Source organism: Microchirus variegatus, assembly GCF_963457635.1.
Source record: "Microchirus variegatus genome assembly, chromosome: 5".
Classification (NCBI taxonomy): domain Eukaryota; kingdom Metazoa; phylum Chordata; class Actinopteri; order Pleuronectiformes; family Soleidae; genus Microchirus; species Microchirus variegatus.
Window position 1 is genome coordinate 2684404 of NC_139806.1, and position 24124 is coordinate 2708527.

General features: G+C 42.8%; 1 protein-coding gene across 1 annotated transcript in view; it reads left to right on the plus strand.

Moving 5' to 3' along the window:
• piezo2b (piezo-type mechanosensitive ion channel component 2b) overlaps window positions 1-24124 on the plus strand; it is a gene marked incomplete at both ends in the record, with an annotated part of 103142 nt that overhangs the window by 31123 nt on the left and 47895 nt on the right. Inside the window, 11 exons of the mRNA XM_083888982.1 lie at window positions 5549-5723; window positions 8450-8569; window positions 9134-9169; window positions 11687-11804; window positions 13037-13230; window positions 14869-15099; window positions 16529-16649; window positions 17563-17756; window positions 18665-18813; window positions 19357-19530; window positions 23240-23508. Coding sequence (XP_083745108.1) covers window positions 5549-5723; window positions 8450-8569; window positions 9134-9169; window positions 11687-11804; window positions 13037-13230; window positions 14869-15099; window positions 16529-16649; window positions 17563-17756; window positions 18665-18813; window positions 19357-19530; window positions 23240-23508 — 1781 coding nt within the window. The remainder of the gene's footprint in view (window positions 1-5548; window positions 5724-8449; window positions 8570-9133; window positions 9170-11686; window positions 11805-13036; window positions 13231-14868; window positions 15100-16528; window positions 16650-17562; window positions 17757-18664; window positions 18814-19356; window positions 19531-23239; window positions 23509-24124) is intronic.

A 24124-nucleotide genomic window follows, 5' to 3' on the forward strand; every position in this document is an offset into this window, starting at 1 on the left:
TGACGTAGGGCGACGGGCAGGAGGGGGTTCACCATGAAATCCATGCGCTGCCCGAACACCTACCTGCTCGTGCCAGTAACAGCTGCTGCTGTTTCCTTCACCATGCAGCTCCAATTCAGCTTCCTGGTTTGTCGTCTGGGAAAAGTAACGCCACGCTAAAAGACGAGGCCGCACTGTTTTGGTAACTGCTCAGAAATCCACAGGGAGCGATAGAGGTTCAGCTCGGGGAGCTCGAAGCCGTAGATTTAACTTTATTTTATTTATTTACGCTTGACAATAGCTCTCTGCATACACACAGTTAAATCAGATGTTGGCAACAAAACACAAACCGTCTCTCAAACAACAGAGAGCCGACGATAAACTCATTAGCATCAGATCTCCCGTCTCTCTTGTCGCATTAATGGGTACTTGGGGGGGGGGGGTATTTCACTTGTTAAACAGCTCCACTTTACACTGACGCTTAATAATGTGAAAATACAGACATGTCGCGGCGACGGTGCACAGCTTTGACTCGACAATATTTATCTCAGGCCTGGCAAGTTTGTTTAAACGTGAATAAACATTTACTGTTGTTACAAACAAGAAGGCAAAGGAAAAGGCAAAGCCAGCTGCGAGGGGAAATGCATAACTCCTACTCCGCGGCGCATCGGTGTCAGAGGCAGAGCTTTTAGGCTCCTCGCTACGACCACTCTTGTTTTATTATGCATGAGAGAGGAGACGATCAGCTGTCTGTGGCTGCGGCGGTGAAACGTTGGGGTTGGAGTGAAGCCACGTCGCTGCACGTCTCGCCAACGCGCTGCGATGAAGGAAGGCGGCAACGCGGTGACGACCTCACCGCTCCCTGACTTAATTAATCGTCAACTATTTCGTTAAAAACAATTTGTCAGATTGAGTGTGTTTTTTTAAATCATTAAAACAATGCTTCCTGATTTTTCATTCAAACTGATGCATTGTGGGGGTTTGTGGACAAAACAAGACTAAACTATAAACACTGATCAACTTCTTTCAATGTTTCTGATATTTTATAGACTAAACAAGTACGTGATTAATTAAAGTCAGACAGTTTGGCGTCAATGTGAGAGAGTGAGAAATAAAATATCTACTGTTTATGATCTGTATTTCATGATCTTAAAATACACTTATTATTATTATAACCCTTCATACCTGATTCGTTTCTTTGGCTTTTTAATGTTAAAAGAAGGAAATCTTCACGTGTTAGAAACAGTGAAATTGACTATAAATATGGTCAAATTCTGCTATCACACAAAAAGGTGTGACTTTTTTTAAAACGCGATTTTGTTGATCACATGTATTTGTTTAAAATCAAGATACAACTCAGCTTATTTCACTAATAATAAAAAAAAATCTGAAAAAAATTATTCTTTTTTTTGGATTTACCTACGCTTCAAACACTACTGCACTCAGCCTGAGTCGCTTCAAATGCAAATTATTTAAAAATATATTAAAACTCAACTCAACTCACATGTTACAGAATGATTACAATCATTGTAGGTGTAATAAAACAATATATGACAGCCGTGATCTTTAATTATTTGCTTTTTAAACTTTCATCTGGGGGTTGATTTGCTTTGTTTCTGAAACAAACAGCTGGGGAATACAAGTAGCTTTCAGCTAAGATGCCAAATGTGAACGGCTGAAACGAAGCAAAGCATTGAATAATAATAAATAATGAATAACCAAGCATCCAATTAATAGTTTCACTAACTTTTAACTGCACCTTTTCAAACATCACCAGCGTCTCTATCACTGTTGTCTCCATGTCCTTGGTGTTACTTGGTTTTATTGATCTCTGTGTGAGTCAGGGCCGAGGCTTTTTAACTGCTATGTTTAGCTGCAGCCGCCATTGGACGAAACCTTGTGTCCTGACGGCGGTGAACGGTTTGATGACGGCGCCGCAGTGACAGGTTTCTTTATTAGACAAGACAAACTCATGAGAGTGAGTGGACTCTGCAGTAACGGTGATGTAATGAAAAACGACCCAAGAAAAACTGGGACCGCTCGTAGGAAATTTCAAGTCGTTCTGTTAACATTAAAGCTTTCAAAAAGTAAGGAATTGTAAAGTAGTTTTACTGCCATTTTAATGTCAAATTTGTCGGAGTGCAGAGGCCACGCCTTTTGACGTAGAGAAAATCCTCTGACAACTTTTAATCATTAACTTGTCTAGAACATATGTACTGAGTTTGATGTGGCTTTCTCAAACGTGCTAGGACGAGTTCATTCAAATGCACTCTTAGAAATAAGGGTTCCAAAAGGGTTCTTCTACAAGGGCTGAGGTTCTACCTGGAACCATTTGCTTCTAAAGAACCCTTTGTTCGGGAAAGGGTTTTTCAAGGGTTCTTGGTAACACTAATGGTTCCAGTAAGAACCATTTTGATCCAGAGAACCATTTGAAACCCCTTTCCTGAATAAAGGGTTTTAAAAGGGTTCTTAGTGGAGCCTTCCAAAAGGGTTCCAGGTGGAACCTTTATAAAAAGGTTCTACCTGGAACCAAAAAGGGTTCTCCTATGAGGACAAGCCAAAGAACCTTATATGGTTCTTCATAGCACTTTTATTTCTAAGAGTGTGCATACACTAGCCATTTGTGTTTTTCCAAAATGGCCGACTTCTGGGTGGGCGGAGCTAATGGAAGTACATTAGAAATGTGTTTGGAATCATGAGAGCAACGAGTGAACCAAGCTTGGTTAATATTGGAACAACTATTTGCGACTTAGACACGGTAGAAAATTTAGCCACATTCAATTTATTAGAGCCCCAATAAACATGGAGCTCTGAAGTTAGAAAACACAATATCAAGGCGAGTCTAACGCTAACTCATCGATTTGCCGTGTTTGGTTTCCAGTGATTGACTGGAGGTGATTTTTAAAACATGGACTCCTTGTGCGTTGACTTTCCACAGCGCTGTGGTATTTCTGTCCCAAAGCGTTAATAAAAGAACCCGAGGTTCCCCCTCCGTTTCCTGCCTCCACTCCCTCAGAGACAAACTCATATGGATCTAATATGTTTAGTCCGCCGACTGGACAATAGGCCACCGCCACCTCACTGCCCGCCCTGCTGTCCTGCTTGTTGACATTGACTTGGCCTTGCTGTTGGGCCGGCGCTGAGTGAGGCTGTTGACTGGCCTGGCTTCCACTCGGGTTTCCTGCCTCTCCGCCTCACAATGGAAGTCCCCCCCCCCCACCACCAAGTCATGTGACCACACAGGCCTTCTTCCCCAGCTGTGAGACGAAAGTGTTCAGGAAGCATAAAAAAAAGACTCTTAATCTGTGCGTTTGTCACTGTAAGACGTCAGCGCGGTTCCTGTCGAGCAACCTGACCTTTGTTCTGCTTGGCGGAAAAAGAGCCGAGTCATGTGACATCCTCTGTGGCACACACAGGTCCGGATTTAGATTTTTCTACTTCTGATTGTTAATGTATAACAGAAAAAAAGTGGACGTAGTCTGGTCAGGATGTAACCACCAGATGATGAATCTTCTCAAAACATGGAAGCTCTAGATCGGCCAGTCTTCTGAATCTACCACGTGACAAAAACCACAAGCATGTCCAGTTGTCTCTGGAAGTCCACACTGGTACAGACCACATCTGGGTGTTTTCTCGTCATTTTCAGACGGCCGGTTTAATCCACAATCTCCGTGTCAGTAAGGATAACTTTCATCTCTTCTCTTTAACTTCATGTAAAAGCTGCTTAGTTCCAACAGGACGTAGCAGAGAGTCTCGATCACGAGTTTCACGTCTTAGATGATCCATCCATCCATCATCTACCGCTTTATCCTCCACCAGAGGGTCGTGGGGGGTGCTGTGTCTATCTCAGCCGACATTGGGCAATAGGCGGGGTACACCCTGGACACCTCGGCAGTCCATCACAGGGCCACATATAGAGACAAACCATTCACTCACACTCTCACACCTACGGTCAATTTAGAGTGACCAATTCACCTAATCCCCATATTGCATGTTTTTGGACTGTGGGAGGAAGCCGGAGAACCCGGAGAAAACCCACGCACACACGGGGAGAACATGCAAACTCCTTGCAGAAAGACCCTTGTACAGAAGATGATGGCGTATGATTTCATCCTGTCAATATTTCCTTTCCAATATTTGAAAAATAGGTGCCTGATTGCAGGTGACGCCTGTGAACCTTCTGTCCCCCATTTTTTCCTTTCACCCCAACCGGCTGAGGCACATTTGAGTCTGGTTCAATTAGAGTGTGTTCCTGTTAAAAGGGCATCGTCTTCCACACCGTTGGAGTGTTGTGTTTCTAAAACGGCTTGTTATGGTTAGAGCTTTCTTAATAAACTTGAGATTATTTAAAGAATGGTGCAGTGGCTAGCATTGCTGCCTCACAATAAGAAGGTCACCTGGTCGAATCCCGGTCGACTGTGTGGAGTTTGTACTGCCCGTGTGTGTGCGTGGACTTTTTTCACAGGTTCTCCAGTTTTGTACAGAGCTATTTGGACACTCTTAAAGCGGACCTAGACCGGAAGTTCCTATTAACGCGGTTTTTTAGTGTGTATCTGCTTCATTACCTTGTTTATGAAGCCCTGAAGGTTCTAAACAAACAGTTCAGCCACTGCTGAGAACACTGTGTTTTATTGTAATCTCGGGCTCAGCGAGATCTCTGAAAAAACCCGGTCCGGTTACGTGAACAGCGGTTCTCCTGAACAGCAGATCCTCCTGCTCCGGGCACTAGTCCGGGCACATCCGGTTGCGTACATTGAACCGCAGAAGAAGAATAACGTCCGTTGTGGAGGTGTTTCACGAGCGACAGTGTCTTCTGACTCTGGGTCTGACTCCGGGTCAAAGGTCGTCAAAGGGACTGAGGCGGGGAGTCGTGAAGAAGCTATTTTTAAACACTGTTAAAACAATGTTTTGATAATGAAGAGCAGTGCATCCACCGTTCCAGAGGGGGGAGCTGTGCTTCTGAGAGCAGGTGTGCTGAATAGTACTTGCCAATCACAAGACTCTGTCTTCTGGGTGAGAGAGTTGAGTCTCAAATCTCGCGGCTGGGAAACAGCATCAGAAAAGAGGATTTCTATCGGCTCGTTTACAGCAACTAGGAGGTTTTTGACCATAAAAACAAGTAAATGTATGTAAGTAGACCTCCATAACTAACATATATGTGCAACAGGACCACTCTATGAGAGCTTTAATTGACTGTAGGTGTGAATGTGAGGGTAAATGGTTGTTTGTCTCTGTATGGGCTGTATGTTGGCGCTGTGGGTTAGGGTTAGGTTTATCCTAATGAGAAGACACAGCTAAATCCACTGATGGACGAGATTTAAGATCCGATAATCTGAACTGAATAGACGATAAAGTTAATTTATCCTCAATGAGCACAGTTTTATTGACCGTTTCATTTCCTACTTCTTTCGAGAAGCGAATGCTGGAGCTGCTGGTGTCCTCATACAGTGTGTGTGTGTGTGTGTGTGTGTGTGTGTGTGTGTGTGTGTGTGTGTGTGTGTGTGTGTGTGTGTGTGTGTGTGTGTGTGTGTGTGTGTGTGTGTGTGTGTGTGTCTCTGTTACTCCGCAGTGTGTTTGGCATCACGCCTATCGTTCAGAGCAACTGCTCGTACACGTGGAAGCTCATCGTGCACCCGAAGACAAAGTGGAACCATTTCGTGAACCCCATCATGCTGCTGATCCTCTACTACACCCTGGCCACGCTGATCCGCCTCTGGCTGCAGGAACCCATCGAACAGCTGACGGTGAGGAAAAAAACACTCTCTCAATCAATCAGAAATATACAAATCCCAACAAAAACTAGATTTTGTTTATTTCATGCATGTGTTTAAATTCTCACCTGTGGGCGACTCCATATATGTACCTAAATTAAACATTAATTAATGTATATATATAATGAGTGCTGGACACGTTAACGTGCGTTAGCGCAGACGCCGTTACCGCTAATGCACATTAACGCATCGCGCGTTTCCATGACTTCACGTGACTCGTGATTGTTAAAACGAGTCTCTAAAGTAACGCTAAACTTTAAAAACAGAGGCACACATACGCAGCACACAGGTACGCTGGTTATTTGACAGACCGCTCCAGTTCAACTGTAGGCGCACTAACGGCGCTAAAGGAGCTAACTGGTAAACGGTGCCTGCACTCCGGTGCCGCGGCACGCAAACACAACATCATGCGCGGCTTTTTACGGTCAGTTGTCGTGGAAATGCGCCATGCGTTAACGTGCGCTAACATTGTTCTCCATGTCAAACGTGCCCAGTACTACATATAATAGTTTTGTTGATTTTAACCCTGAGACGTGCCGTCAAAAATATATGCTAACACACGTAGAGCACCGAAATGAAGCTATAAAAATGTTATTAATTATTATCTTTTGTTTTATTATTATTTTATTTTATTACAACATCAAATATTAATGCATAAAAAAAAAAAAAAAAGTATTTTTCATTTTCCACTTATCAGCCAATATGGTGAACAAGGAAACTCCCTTGCGGCCTCGTTTTGACAAGAAATATGGAAATCCTCTCCGAGAGCCTCCGCGTTGTGACATGATGATGATGCGTGCAGGTCACATGACAAAGGCAGCACACGTGAAACTAGAGCAAAAGCTTGTGTAGCTTAACCGCCAGCCTGTGTTAATCAGAGTGCACTTTCACATTAAAAGTCTTTTTAGGACATCATTTACACAGAGCGGGAGATCTGAAATGGACCGCGCCCACTCCATTTATCTGCGTCAGACTCCTGAAGTCTCTTCCACATCAGATAAACTTGAGTGAGTGCATTTTTACACAGGACTGTAGATTTTTATCTTCCCGCCTCTTACTCTGAAAATGGATCTTACAATAAACAGAGAAAACGAACAGCAGGAAAATATTACTGTGCTGAGAGGGGAAAACCAGGCCCGCTCTTCAAAAAGACACCTGATGATGATGATGATGATGATTATTATTATTATTATGAAACAGACTTAACAGTGAGGAGAAGATTGACGGACACTCTGTGTGTGTGTTCTTGTACTTGCAGCATACTGAGGACCAGTGAGGGTTTTTAACCAACAAAGTGAGGTCATTTTTACAGAGTTTTGGCCGGTCCTCACTTTGTTTTCATTAAAATCACTGCCTTAGGTTGCTATAACATGCTATACTCAATTTGTCAAAAAAAAAAAAAATTTTGGACGACATAGTATGACTTTTTTGTCAAATTTTGGACCAAAATGTCTTTTTCAATTTTTTTTTTCAAATTTTGGACGACATAGTTTAGTATGACGTTTTTGTCCCAAAATTTTTTTTCGCATTTTTGGTCTTTTTTTTTTTCAAATGTTCGACCAAATTTATTTTTTTCAAATTTTTGACCAAATTTTTTTTTTCAAATTTCCGACCAAAATGTTTTTTTTTTAATTTTGTGTGTGTGTGTGTGTGTGCGTGTGTGTGTGTGTGTGTGTGTGTGTGTGTGTGTGTGTAGAGAGGCCGCTCTGAGACTGACCTTGTCTTTGACAAAATCTTTGTGTAGGATTTTATTATTATTATCATAAATTCACAAATGTGTGATCGACATTCGATTCAGCTCCTTCACTCGCATTACAAACACAACTTAAAGTGTAACTTTTGAATATAAAATGCCCGTTTACACAAAAACTTGGAACGGGGGAAGAAGCGCACAACGCAAGTAAAGCCAGGCAGCTTTTTACTCTCTTTGTGTACATATTTGTGTGTGACTGAGGAGAAACATATAAGTGTGATGACTTCACGGACAAATCTCGATTGAGCAGACGAGAAGCGGTGGAAGAAGCACACAGCTCAAGTAAAGCGAGACAGCTTCAAGTAGCAAAGACTTGCTTTTTACTTTCTCTGTGTACATATTTGTGTGTGACTGAGGAGAAACGGCGCGGAGAAAAAAAAGCCGTGTGATGACTTTGCGGACAAATCTCGATTGAGCAGACGAGAAGCGGTGGAAGAAACGCACAACGCGAGTAAAGCGAGACAGCTTCGAGTCTGGAAACGGAAACAACGCGTCACTGAATTTAAGTTAAATTAAGCCTGTTGCCTTCTTATGAATCGTTTACATTAGTTTAAATGATATTCACACACAAACATACTTTAACCATGTGTTATCTGCACTCAATTCCTTATTTATTTATTTTTTTGAGTTATAACCTCTTTCAATAGTTGGGTGCAGTCTCATTGCCTGGTCTTGTGTGAGGATGCGTCCTCTCAAATCCCTGAAACACAGGAAATTGCACCTAGAACAAAGGAACCTGAAGAGAATGCCGTCATTTGTCAGAAGGATTACTTGCTCCTGATGAAATGCAGAATAATGTGTGCTAAAATGTAGATAATGTTAAAGGTCACCCTGCTCCTACGCCGCGTTCAATAGCGGTTTAACTGTCCTTGTCTCTGGGCTCAGCCCCGTGATTCACCGTGCGCAGATAGACGTCGTCTGAAGTTTTCTATCGCTGTTGTTTCAGGACGACAAAGACAGCAATGTGTGCGAGGAGGAGGATCTGGTCGGAAACAGAACCGGCAACTCGGCCAACAGGAAGCGGCAGCTGTGGTGGGAGTCGCGCCAGGGCACCGATGAGAAAAACGTACGCGAGGGTGAAAAACACAACACACACACACGCCTGACAAAGCACAGATCACTGCGCGGGTCGTGAATGATTCACACTGTAAACAACGTGAATTGCTTGAGTATTTCATCAACTTTGCGTTCCTTTGAACACACTCCTGGTTCCTGGCTGCGCTCGTACAAATACAACAGATAATAGATACATGGATAACAACAGGAAACCGAGTCTTTGTTAAAGTGTGAACTCAAGCCGTTGCTGTTTTCACCTTCAGTGAAAGTAGACTCAGGAGGTTCGGCTGTATAAACGCACACACACACACACACACACTGACCTTGCTCCCATATTAAGGAAGGAAAGTAGTCTGTCTCCATCGTCCACCTCCTGAGGTTTAAAAGCTTTTAGGGTGTGCAGACACAGATGAGCGATAGGCTCGATTTACAAGAGTAATGCTGCTCCTGCTTTGTTCCTGCTTATCAGCGACTATAAAGAACAAGGAGGCCCTTTGACTCTCGGACCGCTCATCGATAACACACCTTGTCTTGTATGCTTCTTCTTTTTCTTTTTTTGTCTTTCTCCTCCCAGCTCCTCTCCACCCAGGATGGCATCAGTACGACTGAGGTGGGAGCTGCTCTGGATGTGTCTTAAATCTGTACCTCAAGAAGGAGTCTCCGCAAAGTGCTTTTCACACTGCACACAACGCAACGCCGCCGCTATTACCTTGAGCGTCTTGAAAGGCGCATTCAAATATAATGCATTATTATTATTATTATTAGCTTGATCGTCATAGAATGTAGCGGCAGTAAGCCGCGTAAGCTAAATACGGTACGAAGCGAGAGCAAAGGATGCGCCGCCTCGTATAAGTCGGAGGTTGTAATTGTTTGTTTATTTTTTTGCACAACAAAAAAATACATAATATATAATGCGATACACAATAGATAATAACAGGTGCAGGAAGAGGGATAAAGCATCTATAGTCTATGCTAGGCCCTCCTCCTCTATAGTAATCAAAATGAATTATAATCGATAAGTAATATAGCAAAATAAAACATAAAAGGTAATAACAATCGATAAGGATAATCAATTAGTTAATGGTGTAAATTAAGATAGAATAAAAACTATATATATAAGATTACTACAGAGGCTAGGATGACTTATGAAGTCCATGGAAACATATCTTGGGCTAGTCATTGTTAGCGATACCACTCAAACTAGGTGTGGACGAGCTAGTTTTTCCCAAACATTTACGAAATATTGGCGTCCAGTTAGCAGTAGTAGTGTCAGAAGGGGGTGGGACACCTCTGAGTTTGTTAGCTCGATTATTTGAAACCTTTGGCGAGCGACTTGGAAAGGGACCTGGAGGGGACCGTACCTATGTTCCCCGGGTCCTATGTTCCCCGATTTGTATGTGACTGGGGAACATAGGACCCTTTCTCTAAACCTAACCCTAACCCTACCCATTTTCAAAAAAGGGTCCTATGTTCCCCTGTCACATACAAAGTGGGGAACATAGGACTTTTTTTGGAAAAACGGGGAACATAGGACCCAGGGAACATAGGTACGACCCCACCTGGAGCTATTGTTAGCTTGCGAGCTACGCGCATTGGAGAAGGTACGCGACATAAGCAACATGTCCACGGACAGAACTAGAACAGTGCTATGTCTACGACTGTTGTATTGTTAGACAAATGTAGGACCGTTTGTGCGTTTACATGCATGTTATAAGTCTGGTTTTTGTCGGACTAAGGCAATAATTTGGTTTTCCTTAATGTCACAACTATAATCAAGCTAGTCTTAGTGGGGTCCTACCTATGTTCCCCTTGTTTTTAAAAAAAGGGTCCTATGTTCCCCACTTTGTGGAAGCCTGGGTGTGGAGCTCCAGGGTAAAGGATTAGGGTTAGGGGTTAGGGTAAGGGGTAGCCTCCTATGTTCCCCGGGTCCTTTTGGGTGAACAGCGGGGAACATAGAACCCTTTTTTAGAGAAAGGGTCCTATGTTCCCCTGTCTCATACAATGCGGGATACATAGGACCCGGGGAACATAGGACCCGGGGAACATAGGACCCGGGGAACATAGGACCCGGGGAACATAGGACCCGGGGAACATAGATACGGTCCCGTCTTAGTCGGGCTAACACAACTGGATAGTGCGATCGATAGTCCGATTACTCCTGCATGTATACGCTTAGTCGGACTGGAGTCGGACTTGTCGTTCTTGGTCTTATGACCCGAGGTAGATGGCGCATAAAAGTGCTGTACTGTTCGTGGAAATCATACGGCGGCGGCGTTATCTTTCTTCGGGACGGCAGGTACAAAACATACAGAACCGCGGTTCGATCCATCGGCCGATAAATGGATTTTCTCCCCAGCATGTACAGTATAGTCAGACCCATCTTAGTCAGACTACGGCCTTAGCAGACCATCGTGGAATTCAATGTCAGGGGTTGCTCTAACTTTGAGTTGTAAATCTGATTAGAAGGAAGTTCAACCGATTATTTGATCGTCAAAACAGTCCGTAACTACTTTTGTAGTTTGTTCATCCATTGACGATCTGATTAAATCGCAGCTTTTGCGTTTTTGCTTATTGCGTTACTTTAAAATGTCTAATTGTTCAGCCGCAAAGTCACTGACGCTAATTAGAAAAGACGCCTCCGAAGAAGAAGAAGAAGAATTGTAAAAGTTGAACAGTCTTTTGGGTACAGTTATGCCTCTCTCCTGTCTGCAGGGTCTCATTAAGTTAACACAGAGAGGGAATTTCATAGTAAAATGGCTGTGAACGACGCTAAAGCCTCACATTAGTTTTGTAATAAAGGGATTACAAAGGGATAGATGGGAGGAATAAAACATCCACTGCAAAGTTTTTAAATACACATATGGGTACATAATAAAATAAACAAAAACATGTGCAGTGTGAAAATCAAAGGGAAAAAGAAAAGCTTTTTCTGCCTCACAAAGTCACAAAGTGTTTTCACAAAGCAGCTTCTGTGATTAAGAAATAGAAGCTCAACTGCTTAATATCCAGTTGGTGAATAATTGAAGGGCAGAATAATAATAATCGTCTTTGTGAGGCAGAATTCTGTGCAGTGGTTTAATCCCGCGACACTCAAACGTGACGTTTGTTGAAAATGTCGTTTCCCCAGGCCGTGCCCACGTCAAACGGGACGTCCTTCGAGTTCGTCACCACCGAGAATGGACCGGTCTGCCTGGACTTGTACTCCACCCCCCAGTATAAAATGGACCAGCCCAACGATGGCACAGGTGAGCTGAGGAACCTCCTCCGTCTTGTTAAACGTCATTTAACAACGTGTTCGCTAACTTTTAAGCCCAGTTGATGAATTAAAGCTTGTTTTTTTTGTTCCAGTCTCGTGAAAGTCGACGTTGTATAAGAAGATGAAAATTGTCAATTTACTGCCACAGTTATGGTGTTTTTTGTTATTGTTTACTGTCAAGAGGTTAATCTGTTTGCCGTAGTCACAAGAAATAGCCGTTTATGTCATCAATGAGTCAAGAAGCACAGAACTGCATCATAAAAACGCTGCTTTATTACTATATAAATAATGATAACACAACTACCAGAGCAGAATAAAACATAATGGTGGTTTTGCTCTCTTCCATGATTCTGGATCAGGTTTGTTAAGTCATTCTTTTTTTGGCCTGAAGGTTACGACGTTTAAGAAACAAGCCGCTGTTATTACAAAGTGGGCGTGTGGAGTTTGGATAATGTGAAGACATATTTTTTTTTCCTGGCAGGGTTGTGTGTGTCTGTGTGTCTTAACACAAGAAACAGCTTGTTGTTGCATTATTGGAAGTGTTTTTAAGTTTTTAGTGTTTTTGTCTGATGTGTCGACCGCGAGTATAGAGCTTGCAGACGTCATGTGACTCGGTTGAGTCGACTCCGCCATGTTGGCAGGAAAAACTTCTGCAAAAGTGCCGGTTTTAAGCCGTCAGAGTTCACTGCACACCCTAAATCCACACTTAGACATCACAATAAGTGTGTAAAGTAAATAACATGTTAAGATTATTAATAATAATAATAATAATAATAATAATAATAATTACTTCAGTTTTAGTAGTATCCTCCGGATAGGAAGTGGAATCCGGCCAATTCCCATGGTTCCGTTGTCTTTGCTAGCTTAAAAGCGGCTTTGATCTGCTGCCTCTTGGGATCTCGTGTGCTTGTCCCTGACTGTTTTGTCCTCCCAGGGCACCATAGATAACCACAATTGTCACTTTTTTTAATCTTTTATTTATGAATACAGCCCATAAACCGATGAGTGGCCTGACATATTAGTTGGTATATTTATGATTATAGGGGAAAAAAACGCAGCTTCCTAATGTCAAGGCATTGCAATTATAGAAGGTGCCCCTCATCTGGTGCGGGCCTTTTTTTTCTCCACACCGCCCCTGCTGACTCTGCACTTTTATTTCTAAGAGTGTACCGATGGCTCTATAACCACTATTCAAGGCTTGTGTTTTGTGTGTCCAACCAGAGAAGAAGGACGAAAGTGTGTACGAGGTGTGTTTGCCGCCGGAGGATTCGGCGCTGGACGGCAGCGGCGGCGGCGGAGAAGAGAAGTCTGAGGGAAGCGAGGACGGCATAAAGCAACGAGGAGTGAGCGCCATGGTCAAAGTCTTCCATTTCATCATGAAACAGAGCTACATCTGCGCTCTCATCGCCATGATGGTGAGTTTTGTCCCACAGGTGGTGTTAACGCCGTTAACGGCACCAACGTTAATGCACACTAACGTTTCCATGTCAAAAAAGACTCACGTGACGTCATGTTCACGTGACTCCCGATTGTTAAACTGAGTCTCTTAAGTAACGCTAAACTTTAAAAACAGAAGCACACATACGCAGTACAAAGGTACGCTGGTTATTTGTAGCACTGCTCTTTTCCGCTAAAGGAGCTAACACAGCTAACGGAGCTAACTGGAAAACGTGCCTGGACTCCGCTGCCATGGCACGTAAACATGACCTCACACGCGTCTTTTTCCGGTCAGTCGCGTAAACGCGTCATGCGTTAATGTGCATTAATATTGACGCTGTGAACCACCGCTAACACGCTAACTACGGCGATACAGAAACTTGTTTATGCTGCGTTTTTTGTTTGTGTGTTTATAAACTGACCCCAACAATCACAGATCCTACTTTTTTTTTTTTAGACAATACTAATGGAGACGTGTCTGCTTTTACCCAGCATGTATTTATAGTTTTATAGTTTACCGCAAAAGCAGCAAAATAACTCTAATCTGGACAAGTTTAAAGCCACATAGTTGCTGGAAAAATCCATCCGTTTGGTCAGTAAACACCAAAATATCACTGCTTTCCTTCATCAACTTTTGACCACGATGCCCTTGAGCAAAGCACTGAACCCATTCTCTTGCTTTAGTAGTGGAACGACTGTGTCAGCGTGGACACTTATTTTAATATGATAAAAGGAGCGTCTGATTCCAGCTCAACATTCCTGCATGAATCATAGTTTGAAAAATAACAGAATCTTGTTTTGATTTCGAAGATGACTTGGAAACTCAGATTATTGCAACATACGCATATTAATCATTAAATCAAATCGATAACAGTTGTAAGTGTTGTGTAAAAAACGTCTGCATCTGATTGAGCAGAAGTTTTTCACAGCAGCTGCAAATAAAAACAAGCTCAGTTGAAGCACTGTTGCTTCCTGTTTAACAAGTTTATCTTGCTTTATATTAAAACTGCAGTGCTTAAACCTTCCTTATTGCGCAGTATAATACAATTTATAATATGGTCAAGATGTATTATTTCCAATAATGCATGCTTAACGTTGTCACTGGGCCTTAATGTGATTTTTAAAGAAGTTGGAAATCATGAAAATAAAGAAATAGTGGAGAGTCGGTTCAGCTCTGATTAATAAAATTAAGATTTTCTATCTTTTTCCCCCTCCCTCTTCTTTTTTTTGTTAAAAGTTGCATAACTTTCGATTTCCTCATGTTCCATACAAACAAAAAGGGACTTTAATTTAATTTAATTTGAATATAGACTGCACAGAGATCTAAACTTGATTTTGTTCTTCTTTAAAAACCACACTGGCTGCCCCCAAAACCATCATGGAAAATCCCCATGCCAAAAGAATGCTTGAATGGTTAAAAAAAGGAAAGTAATAAAACTGAATAATCCTGTTCACACACGCTGACGTTTAATATGTGGTCTGATGAATCTGTGGAAACAGAGGAGAAAAAAACACAAATTAATAAATAATGTCGTTTTGAGCCCAAATGCCCAAAAAGGTCACTTCTCATACTCGCTTATTTATTATTCATGCGGCGTTTGTTTTTCCCTCCTCAGGCGTGGAGCATCACGTACGTCAGCTGGCTCACGTTCGTCTTCCTGATCTGGTCCTGCATGCTGTGGATGGTGAGGGACCGGCGGCGCTACGCCATGCTGTCGTCGCCCTTCATGGTCGCCTACGGCAACCTGCTGATCGTCCTGCAGTACATCTGGAGCTTCAAGGGCATGCAAGAGGTCTCGGGGTTCTTTGTGCGGAAGGAGAACCCCTTCCACTCGCTCTCGTCCAAGGTTTGTGCGTCTTAAAGGGGACGTATTACGCAAAATCGACTAATCGTTTTAATACTTATATTTGGGACTCTGGTGGCCCTATGAGTCGGCAAAGTATGACAAAAAGATGACTCAGTCATGCCTCAGTATAAGTAAGCAATGCGCTAAATTCCTGGAATTGTTGTCTCACAGAGCCTTTGATTAGTCGCTAAAAGAGAGTGCTGGCAAGGGCAACGGTATCCGAAAAACCGGAAGTCCGCGAAAAGTTCTCTTCTTGGCTCCACAGTGCAGCGCAGAGTTCTACACAAACTTCCAGCATCAGAGGATTTATCTGTCCAGTGGATACATGTTATATATGACGACGATAATGTGCCTGCTGGAGCCTGCAAATGATCACTTTGCCAAATGCTAACTGCTGTTAGCTCCCAGTAGCCTCTGTGTCTGATGTCATTTCCTGAAACAGGTTTTTGTGATCCTCCTCAGTCTAAGTACAGGAGATAATACACGCGATGTTGACGTCCGCACTCACTGGGACGTCACAATGCGCTAAATTACTGGAATTGTCTCGCAGAGCTCCGCTTTGTCCCTAAAATACGTGAGATTGCAGGCGAAAGTATCCGTGTTCTATTCTCCGCTGCACAGTGCAGCACAGAGTTCTACACAAACTTCCAGCCTCAGAGGATTTACATTTCATATACGACGGCAATGTGCCGGCTAGAGTCGACAAATGTTCGCTTTTCCAAATGCTAACTGCTGTTAGCTGCCGTTAGCCTCAGTGACGCTGATGTAGTTTCCTGGGTCTCATTTGCATATTTAAAGAGACAGGCACTCAAAAGTGAGCGTTGTGAACAGGGCTGTTTTGGCAGAGTGATTGAACTGCTGTGGTGCTTCGTGCTTTATTTTGGTATTTTGACCAAAGCATGTCACAGACATGTTCATTAGGACACCAGGGAACTAGGTTCACTTGTAGAAACAGGGTATAAATATGTCTACTTTAAATTGTGACGATTGCCGCATTGGAACGAGAGCAAAGCAAAGTCACAGACTATTGACTGTTGAAAGTATGACAAACAGTTTCTAGTATTTGGACATATTTTGGACGCAGTTCAGTCCTTTCATGTTGGCAGCGACTGAAGCTGACCTAAAAGTGTCTGAAATGATAGTTTCATACGCTCATCCCTTTCATATTTAAATCACCGCACCTCGTACGTCTTCTGGTGCAAAACTGTATTTCAAAGTTTATTTAAAGTCGTAGATGGACGTCGCACTGACACGCTGATAGTTTAGACGACTCAATGCAGACGTTCCGATTCAGTGTATGAACAAATTGTGTCTCAATTGTGATGCAAATGATTTGTCGTTCGGTCTGTTGTCCCTCATGTGTTTGTGTTTGTGTGTTTGTGTTTGTGTGTGTGTGTGTGTGTGTGTGTGTGTGTGTGTGTGTGTGTAGGTCCTGTGTCTGCTGAGCTTCTGGCTGCTGCTGAGACAAACGCTCACCGAGCGATGGGAGAAACAAAAGGACGACAGCGCCGGCCTCTCAGACGTTTACGTGGAGGACCAGGAGAAGAAGGGTAAGCCGGGGAATCTTATTCTCCAAGATTGTCGTTGTGAATAAAAGGTCATTTTTTGGGGGTTAATGGTATTATATATATATTACCACCAAATACAGATTTGCCAGTAAGAAAGACGCAGGATAAACCTGTGTTGTGGGTACACTCTAAGAAATAAAAGTCGAACCATATAAGTTTCTTTGGCTTGTCCTCATAGGAGAACCCTTTTTGGAGGGTTCCACCCTCAAGAACCCTTTTAAAACCCTTTATTCTGAAAAGGGGGTTTAAAGGGTTCTCTGGATCAGAATGGTTCTTACTGGAACCATTAGTGTTACCAATATGGTTCGGGAAAGGGTTTTTCAGAAGCAAATGGTTCCAGGTAGAACCTCAGCTCTTGTAGAAGGACCATTTTGGAACCCTTTTCTGAGAGTGTACCGCTCATCGTCTTCTCAGTAGAAGCTTACAAAGTTTGATTCCTCGTCTAACGGTTCACAGGTGGACGTGTCTTAAGCCCAAATGACTTACTGGTGCTCTGAGTTATCGTCAAATCCAGAAAAATGCTACAAGATACAAGATACAGATAATTTTCACAATTTATTTTAGAGCTGAAACGTTTAATCAATTATAAATTGATTACTAAATGAATCGTCGACTATTTTGATAATCGGTTTGAGTGTTTCAGCTTCTTAAATGTGAATGTTTTCTTTGTTTCTTTGCTCCACATAAACAAAGAAATCACTCAACATCGTAATTTCCACGTTTGACAAACACCAATCAACGTTTTTTGGACATTTTATGGACCAAACGATTCATCGATTGGGAAAATAATCGCTAGTTGCAGCTTTAATTTATTAATTACAACAAAAAGCAAAAGGAGCACAGGAAAAACAGGAACTAGAAAACACTTCTCTGATTGGCTGCTGGTGTTTTATAGAGGAGGAGGACTCTGAAGACCAAGGCGAGCAGGACATCATGCACGTCCTGGGCAGCATGGTCATGGCCATGCTGGTCAAATACTGGATCTACATCTGCGGCGGCATGTTCTTCTTCGTCAGCTTCGAGGGAACCATCGTCATGTACAAGATCATCTACATGATGATGTTCCTCTCCTGCGTGGCACTCTACCAGGTACCAAAAACACACAAGAGAAAACTGACTAAGGGCGCTTTCACACCAACCAGCAGTTGTTGCGCACCAAACGATCCATTCGAACCAAAAACTCTAGTTGGTTTCGTTTTCTTTGGTGTGAAAGCATCAATCGCACTCGGGTCCGCACCAAATCAAGCAGACCGAGACCACTAAAAAGAGGTGGTCTCGGTCTGCTTGACTCCGCACCAAATGTCAGACTCTGGTGCGGTCCCTCTGGTGAGAACGCAAACTCGAGTCCAAACCATATTCTGCAGTAAATGCCATGGACATAGCGTACCTTGTAGGTCATTGGAGCAATCTTCGTCTCATAGTTAGCACGACCACATTCATGAAAATAGCGCGTCTCATTGGATAGTTTTGCCAAAAATGGCCAATACAGAGAATGTAATAAACGAAGATCAGAGCAAGTAGCAATGTGCGAACGTGTTGCTGTAGTGAGTCAAATTTGGCGCTTTTCTACCGGAAGATATAAACACATTGATGAAACGTCAATCGGTCCGTTTGCTGGTGTGATAGCGGACCACACTGGAGTCATATGTTACATAATAACAATTGTATTGCCTGGTGCGGATCAAAGAATCGAACTAGTGGTGTGAAAGCGCCCTTAGTATGCACGTTGGTGGGACCACTGTCAAATCTCCAAATCCAATTTCCCCCCAAAAACAGAAGGTGCTGACACTTCTATAGGCGTCGTAAAGTTTGCGTACAGCAGGCTCGTAATCCACAGAGTATTCTCGACTGTTTTTTATATCCTCTACCGCCGCATTAAAGCGGCCCTAAATCCAGATGCCTCCCTCGTTTAGGTTGATTCATAAAAGCTGTTCCCTATTTATTCACAGCGTACGTACGTATGTAAAACACGTGTGTTTCCTTTTTCCTTTCTCCAGGTGCACTACGAGTGGTGGAGGAGGATCCTGAAGTACTTCTGGATGTCGGTGGTGATGTACACCATGCTGGTACTCACGCTGGTTTACACCTTCCAGTTCCGAGGCTCGGTGGGTTTCTGGTCCAACATGTTAGGCATGGACGAACAGAGGTGAGCACAGATCCTTTGTCAGGGATTTTCACCAGGAAAAACATAAAATCAATACTTCGTCAATACGTCGCCACAAGGGAATCATCAGACACCAATACTGCTAATTAAAACCAATACGTACACTACCGTTTAAAGGTTTGGGCTCACCTATACAAATTTTGTTCATCCAAAGAGTTGCAAAATGAATAGAAAATATAGTCAAGACATTGACAAGACTAGAAATAATGATTTTTATTCAAAATAAAACTGTTTTCAAGGGTTTTCTAATCATCCAACGCGATTAGCAAACCAATAGAACAGTGGAAATGGGCCTCTATACACCTATGTACATATTCCATTAAAAACCAGACGTTTGCAGCTAGAATAGTAGTTTACCACATTAACAATGTATAGAGTGTATTTATGATTCATTTAATGTTATATTCTTTGAAAAAAAAAGTGCTTTGCCTTCAACAATAAGGACATTTCGAAGTAAGCCCAAACTTTCGAACGGTAGTGTAGGTCTCGTCTATCATTAAAACTGACGTGCATGGGCCCGTGCAGCTTGATGGATCTGGGTCTGGAGCAGTTCACCGTGTCCCAGCTCTTCACCAGGATCTTCATCCCCACCTCCTTCCTGCTGGTGTGCATTCTCCACCTGCACTACTTCCACGACCGCTTCCTCCAGCTCACCGACCTGCAGGCCGTGGTGGCCAAAGAGCAGAGCACGATCTACAGGTGACACACACACACACACACACACACACACACACACACACACACACAGACACACACACACACACACACACACACACACAGAGCCTTTGTTTCAGATCTTCCTTTCGTGCCTTGAAGTTCAAATGGAAAGGAATCTGATTGGAGTTCAGTCGTACGTTTTACTTGCTCACCTTTTTTTTGCAGGTTTTCAACATTTTAAACACGTTATATATATACATATATATATATACGTATACGTATATATATATATGTACACACACACACATATATACACAGAGTTCTACGCAAACTTCCAGCCTCAGAGGATTTACATTTTATATATGACGGCAATGTGCCGCCTAGAGTCGGCAAATGATGGCTTTTCCAAATGCTAACTGCTGTTAGCTGCCGTTAGCCTCAGTGACGTTTTGGCAGGGTGATTGAACTGCTATGGTGCTTTATCCTTAAGGTATTTTGACCAAAGCATGTCACAGACATGTTCATTAAGGACACCAGGGAACTGGGTTAACTTGGAGAAAGAGGGTCTAATATGTCTACTTTAAAGGTGCATTATGTAATAAATCATAAAATCCTTCTTATATGTCACAGAGACTCAGGAATAATGTTCATATAACAAACTGAACTCACCAACAACAACAGTACAGACAAAATATTTGCATTAAAAAAAAATATTTTACAGACTGCAAATCATGTTTATGTTTTGAAATCATGTTTTGGCAGGTGGCGCCGTCTACTAATCATTGCAGTCAGTAGAGTCTCTGCTGCCGAGCAACCACGGGGTTGCCAGTTATGTCAGAAAACGAAACCTAAAAGACCTCGGTATTTTGAATTTGAATGTAGTAACTGTTTTTGGCCACATTCTTACATATGGCGCCTTTGAGCTGCGTCAGCACGTTGTGTCCAGTGTTGTTTTTGACAACCATCTTAGATTTAGTCTTAGTCTTTTGGACGAAAATGCTTATTAGTTTTAGTCACATTTTAGTCACTTCTATATGTGATAGTTTTAGTACAGTTTTCGTCGACGAAAGTTAACTTTAGCCACTACTACTAACTTCTGTGTCCAGTTATTGTCATGTCCTGCTTTCTTTCTGCTGCTAAATAATCCATCTGTTTGTTGTTTGCTAACACGTTAGCATAAAGATCGCTAGCTTAAAATGCTAACAAGTCCACTTACATAAGTGTCGGGTTAGAAGAAGTACAGACGCAGTTCAGTCCCTCTGTGGGATTCCTTATCCATCGTCATTCAACGGTGAACGCACACACACACACACACACACACACACACACACACACACACACACACACACACTGCAGAAGCAGTAGCGGGGTACGTGCATATTAAGTAGCCATGTGCTTTCTCCGTGACCGTCAGGTGATTGGCTGAAAAAACAAAATGTCATGCGTTTCAAACGTCTGACAGACCACACCCACTGACATGTTCGTCCATTCTCGTCTCGTCAACGAAAACTCACACAAGTCTCGTCATGTTTTCGTCATCAAAGAGTCACGTTTATCTCGTCACCGTCTCGTTATCGTCATGAAAAAAAGTGGCGTCAACGAAAAATTTCATCGTCGACGAAATCACGTCCACATCCCGACGAACCGTCCGTCACATGCGTTCCCGCGCAGCTCCTCTGTGTCACTGGGTCGTCTCGTTGCCGCTTGCTCTACTCGCTCGGCCGCCGCCGCCGTATCTGCTCCGCCCTCATCTGTCTCTCTCTCTCCTCTGCACACTCTCACATTTCCCTCTCGCAGCCACGCTAAAGTCAGCGGGCGACTCGCTCTGATCATGGACAGGTTGGTAAACTTCGCTTTTCTGTGGCATCATCCACCACTTCCTCCCCGGGATTATTAATGTCTCCCTCTTGACCTCTTGACCTCTTGACCTTTTGACCTTTCACCAGTGAACGCCTGGAATCCTTAAATTCCTCTGGTTTTTTTTGACACTTCACTAACAGGAATGACGCTCTTTCTTCCCCCTCCCCTCCGTGTATTAATTGTGTTGTTTTGCTTGTAACCCTAACCTTAACCCTCTCGTCCTCTTCGATTCGATCACTTCCTGTATCCAGCCCCTCTTTTCCTTCTTCTCTGCAGTAGTTTGACAAACTGCGGCCTTTTGCGAGACGTGTCTTTCTCCAGCATGATTCAATCCGAGAGCCAACAACCCTCACTCCCCCTCTGTGCGATGAACTCCTGAGACACCCTCCCTTCCCGACAAAGCTCGTCCCCCTCCCCCCCAAACCCCCCCCACCCCCCCCCAACTCCCCTCCCACTAAACCACAGGATTCTTCATGTCAGTTGATATCTGGATATTTTTGGAGTGTTTGTGTTCATTTTTTCTTGGTTTTTCTTCTGTGTAACTAACTAACGTCAATGTTCTGTAACTGTGTGACGTTCTGAGCAGCATCAAGCAAAAAATCCCCGCTCCACAGAGCACGTAAGTGTAACCGCTGGATCGCGACATTGCCCCAAAAAAACCCGACTGTTGCCCATTGTTGCCTGAGACTGAATCCTAAGGGTTAATTAATGCCTCCCGTTTTAAAATTAAAAAATAACAACAGAAACAATAGGAAAGAATGCAGAAGGAATGTGTGCACTGCTTTTTTCATATCAATGCCTGACGTTCACAAAGCTGAAAAACGCCATCCTTACGTTTGCATCAGAACCTTTTTTATTCCCATGCGTGTCCTGTATTTACGTACTTGTGAGGACAGGATTGTCGTCAAAATTGACCTCAATTTCTTTATTTTTCACACACTGGACTCAGTGAGTAAAACACGACGAGAATTATATTGTTATATGTAAATCGACAGTCGTGCAGAAATAGCAAATTATCAAACTCTTTAGAGGCTTTTTCTTCTTCTTCTGCCGTCAGAAAAACCAAAGTCCGAATCCACAATCATCAATCTGAAGCTTTAACAACACCTACACACATTAACACTTGTAAAAATGAGTATATTTATACATATACAGAATATTTGAATCCACTAAATGTTTTTATTCAGGACTTTAACCTTACACGGTGAAGATAGCAATTTTAGGAGAATCCAAAAAAATAAAATCGACTTTTTATCCACAAAGAATCTTTTTGACTTCTTGAATTTTGCGTCTTTCGAAGTTTTTTTTTGTGTGTGTATTATCTGTGGCAGCGTTACAGCACCACACACAGGCCTGGAGTAATGAACTACAGTGGTCCCTCGTTTATTTTGGGGTTACGTTCTAAAAATAACCTGTCAAATGTGCAAAATCTGCAAAGTAGTAATATATAATGTTTTTTATAATTATGACATGTTTTAAGGCTGTAAAACCCCTCACCACACACTTTAGATTGTTTTCTCTGACAAGAATGAACATTTTCAGGCTCAAACATTTGTTTGAGAAATAAAACTTTAAACGTTTTTTTACGATCAATAAATACGTTCGCTTTTAGAAATAACAAATTTAATCCGAATGATCAACGATCATTTTTCACGGTTCCTCTGACCGTGCCGCGGCCTCTTCGTCCTGTCGCCGCAGTGTTTTGGAGGCGTTTTTTACCAAAAGTAAAAGATCATATTGGAAAAGTTTGAGTTTGTGTGAAAAAATCCTCCTTAATTTGACTTTTTTGCCTTAATCTAATCACTCAAAGTCCTCACAGGTATAGAAATACAGCTGACTGCCACTGTCATTGTGCGTGTCCGTGTGCTAACACTCTGTCGCCCGTCTTTAGACTGGTGCACCAGGACGGCAGCCTGGCCGACCTCACCATGCTCAGCGCCAGCTCGGTGGACGCGGCGCTGCCCCGAGAGCCAGAGCGGGAGAAGCCGGAGCCTGAGGACGAGCAGACGCTGGTGGTGGTGATGGACGACGCCGACGCCGCTGGCGAGAAGACCGGGAGCGTACCCGACCTGCGGCAGTCCAGCTCGGAGGAGAGCCATCACTGCAGTGCGGGCACCGGCACCGGGACCGAGCCGGAGCCCAGCACCGAGCAGAGCTCAGGTACTGACGATGAAACGCTGAAGGTCCCACACGCAAGTTATTGATCATTTATAAAAAAAACACAGAGGAAAGAGTTTCTTTAGACTGAAATGATTGATCTGACAGGGAAAAGAGTGTCTGCTCAGCCACTCGTTGATTAATCCTTTAATCACTTAAACACAAAGTGATTAAATCTGGCCAAACGCCCTGGCTCCGCCCCCATCTCATCATTCATCTCAGTGAAGATGCAGATGGAAAATTGCAGCCAATCTCCAATAATTATAAAACTACTTCCCCTGTGTGTGCTCTGTCTTTGAGTCAAGAGCAGGCAAAAAAAAGTCATCATCAAGTCTGAATTTAACTAATGAATTCCCATTTAATGCAGCATTGTTCTTCCATTCTGATGCATTTGTTTTAGACAAAAATGCTGCACTTTTAATAAAATATAGCTGATTATTTATGCAAAATATACAGAATATTAAATGATAAATGAAACAACATATTACCCAGTAACTTTCCTAGTAAGTTTCTCATAGAAATTACCCAGGGAAAAACTTTGCCTGGACCCCAAACTTTCACCTAAAGAAGCACCTACTCGCCAAAATAAGGACTTTCCAGATTACCAGGAACCCGAGAG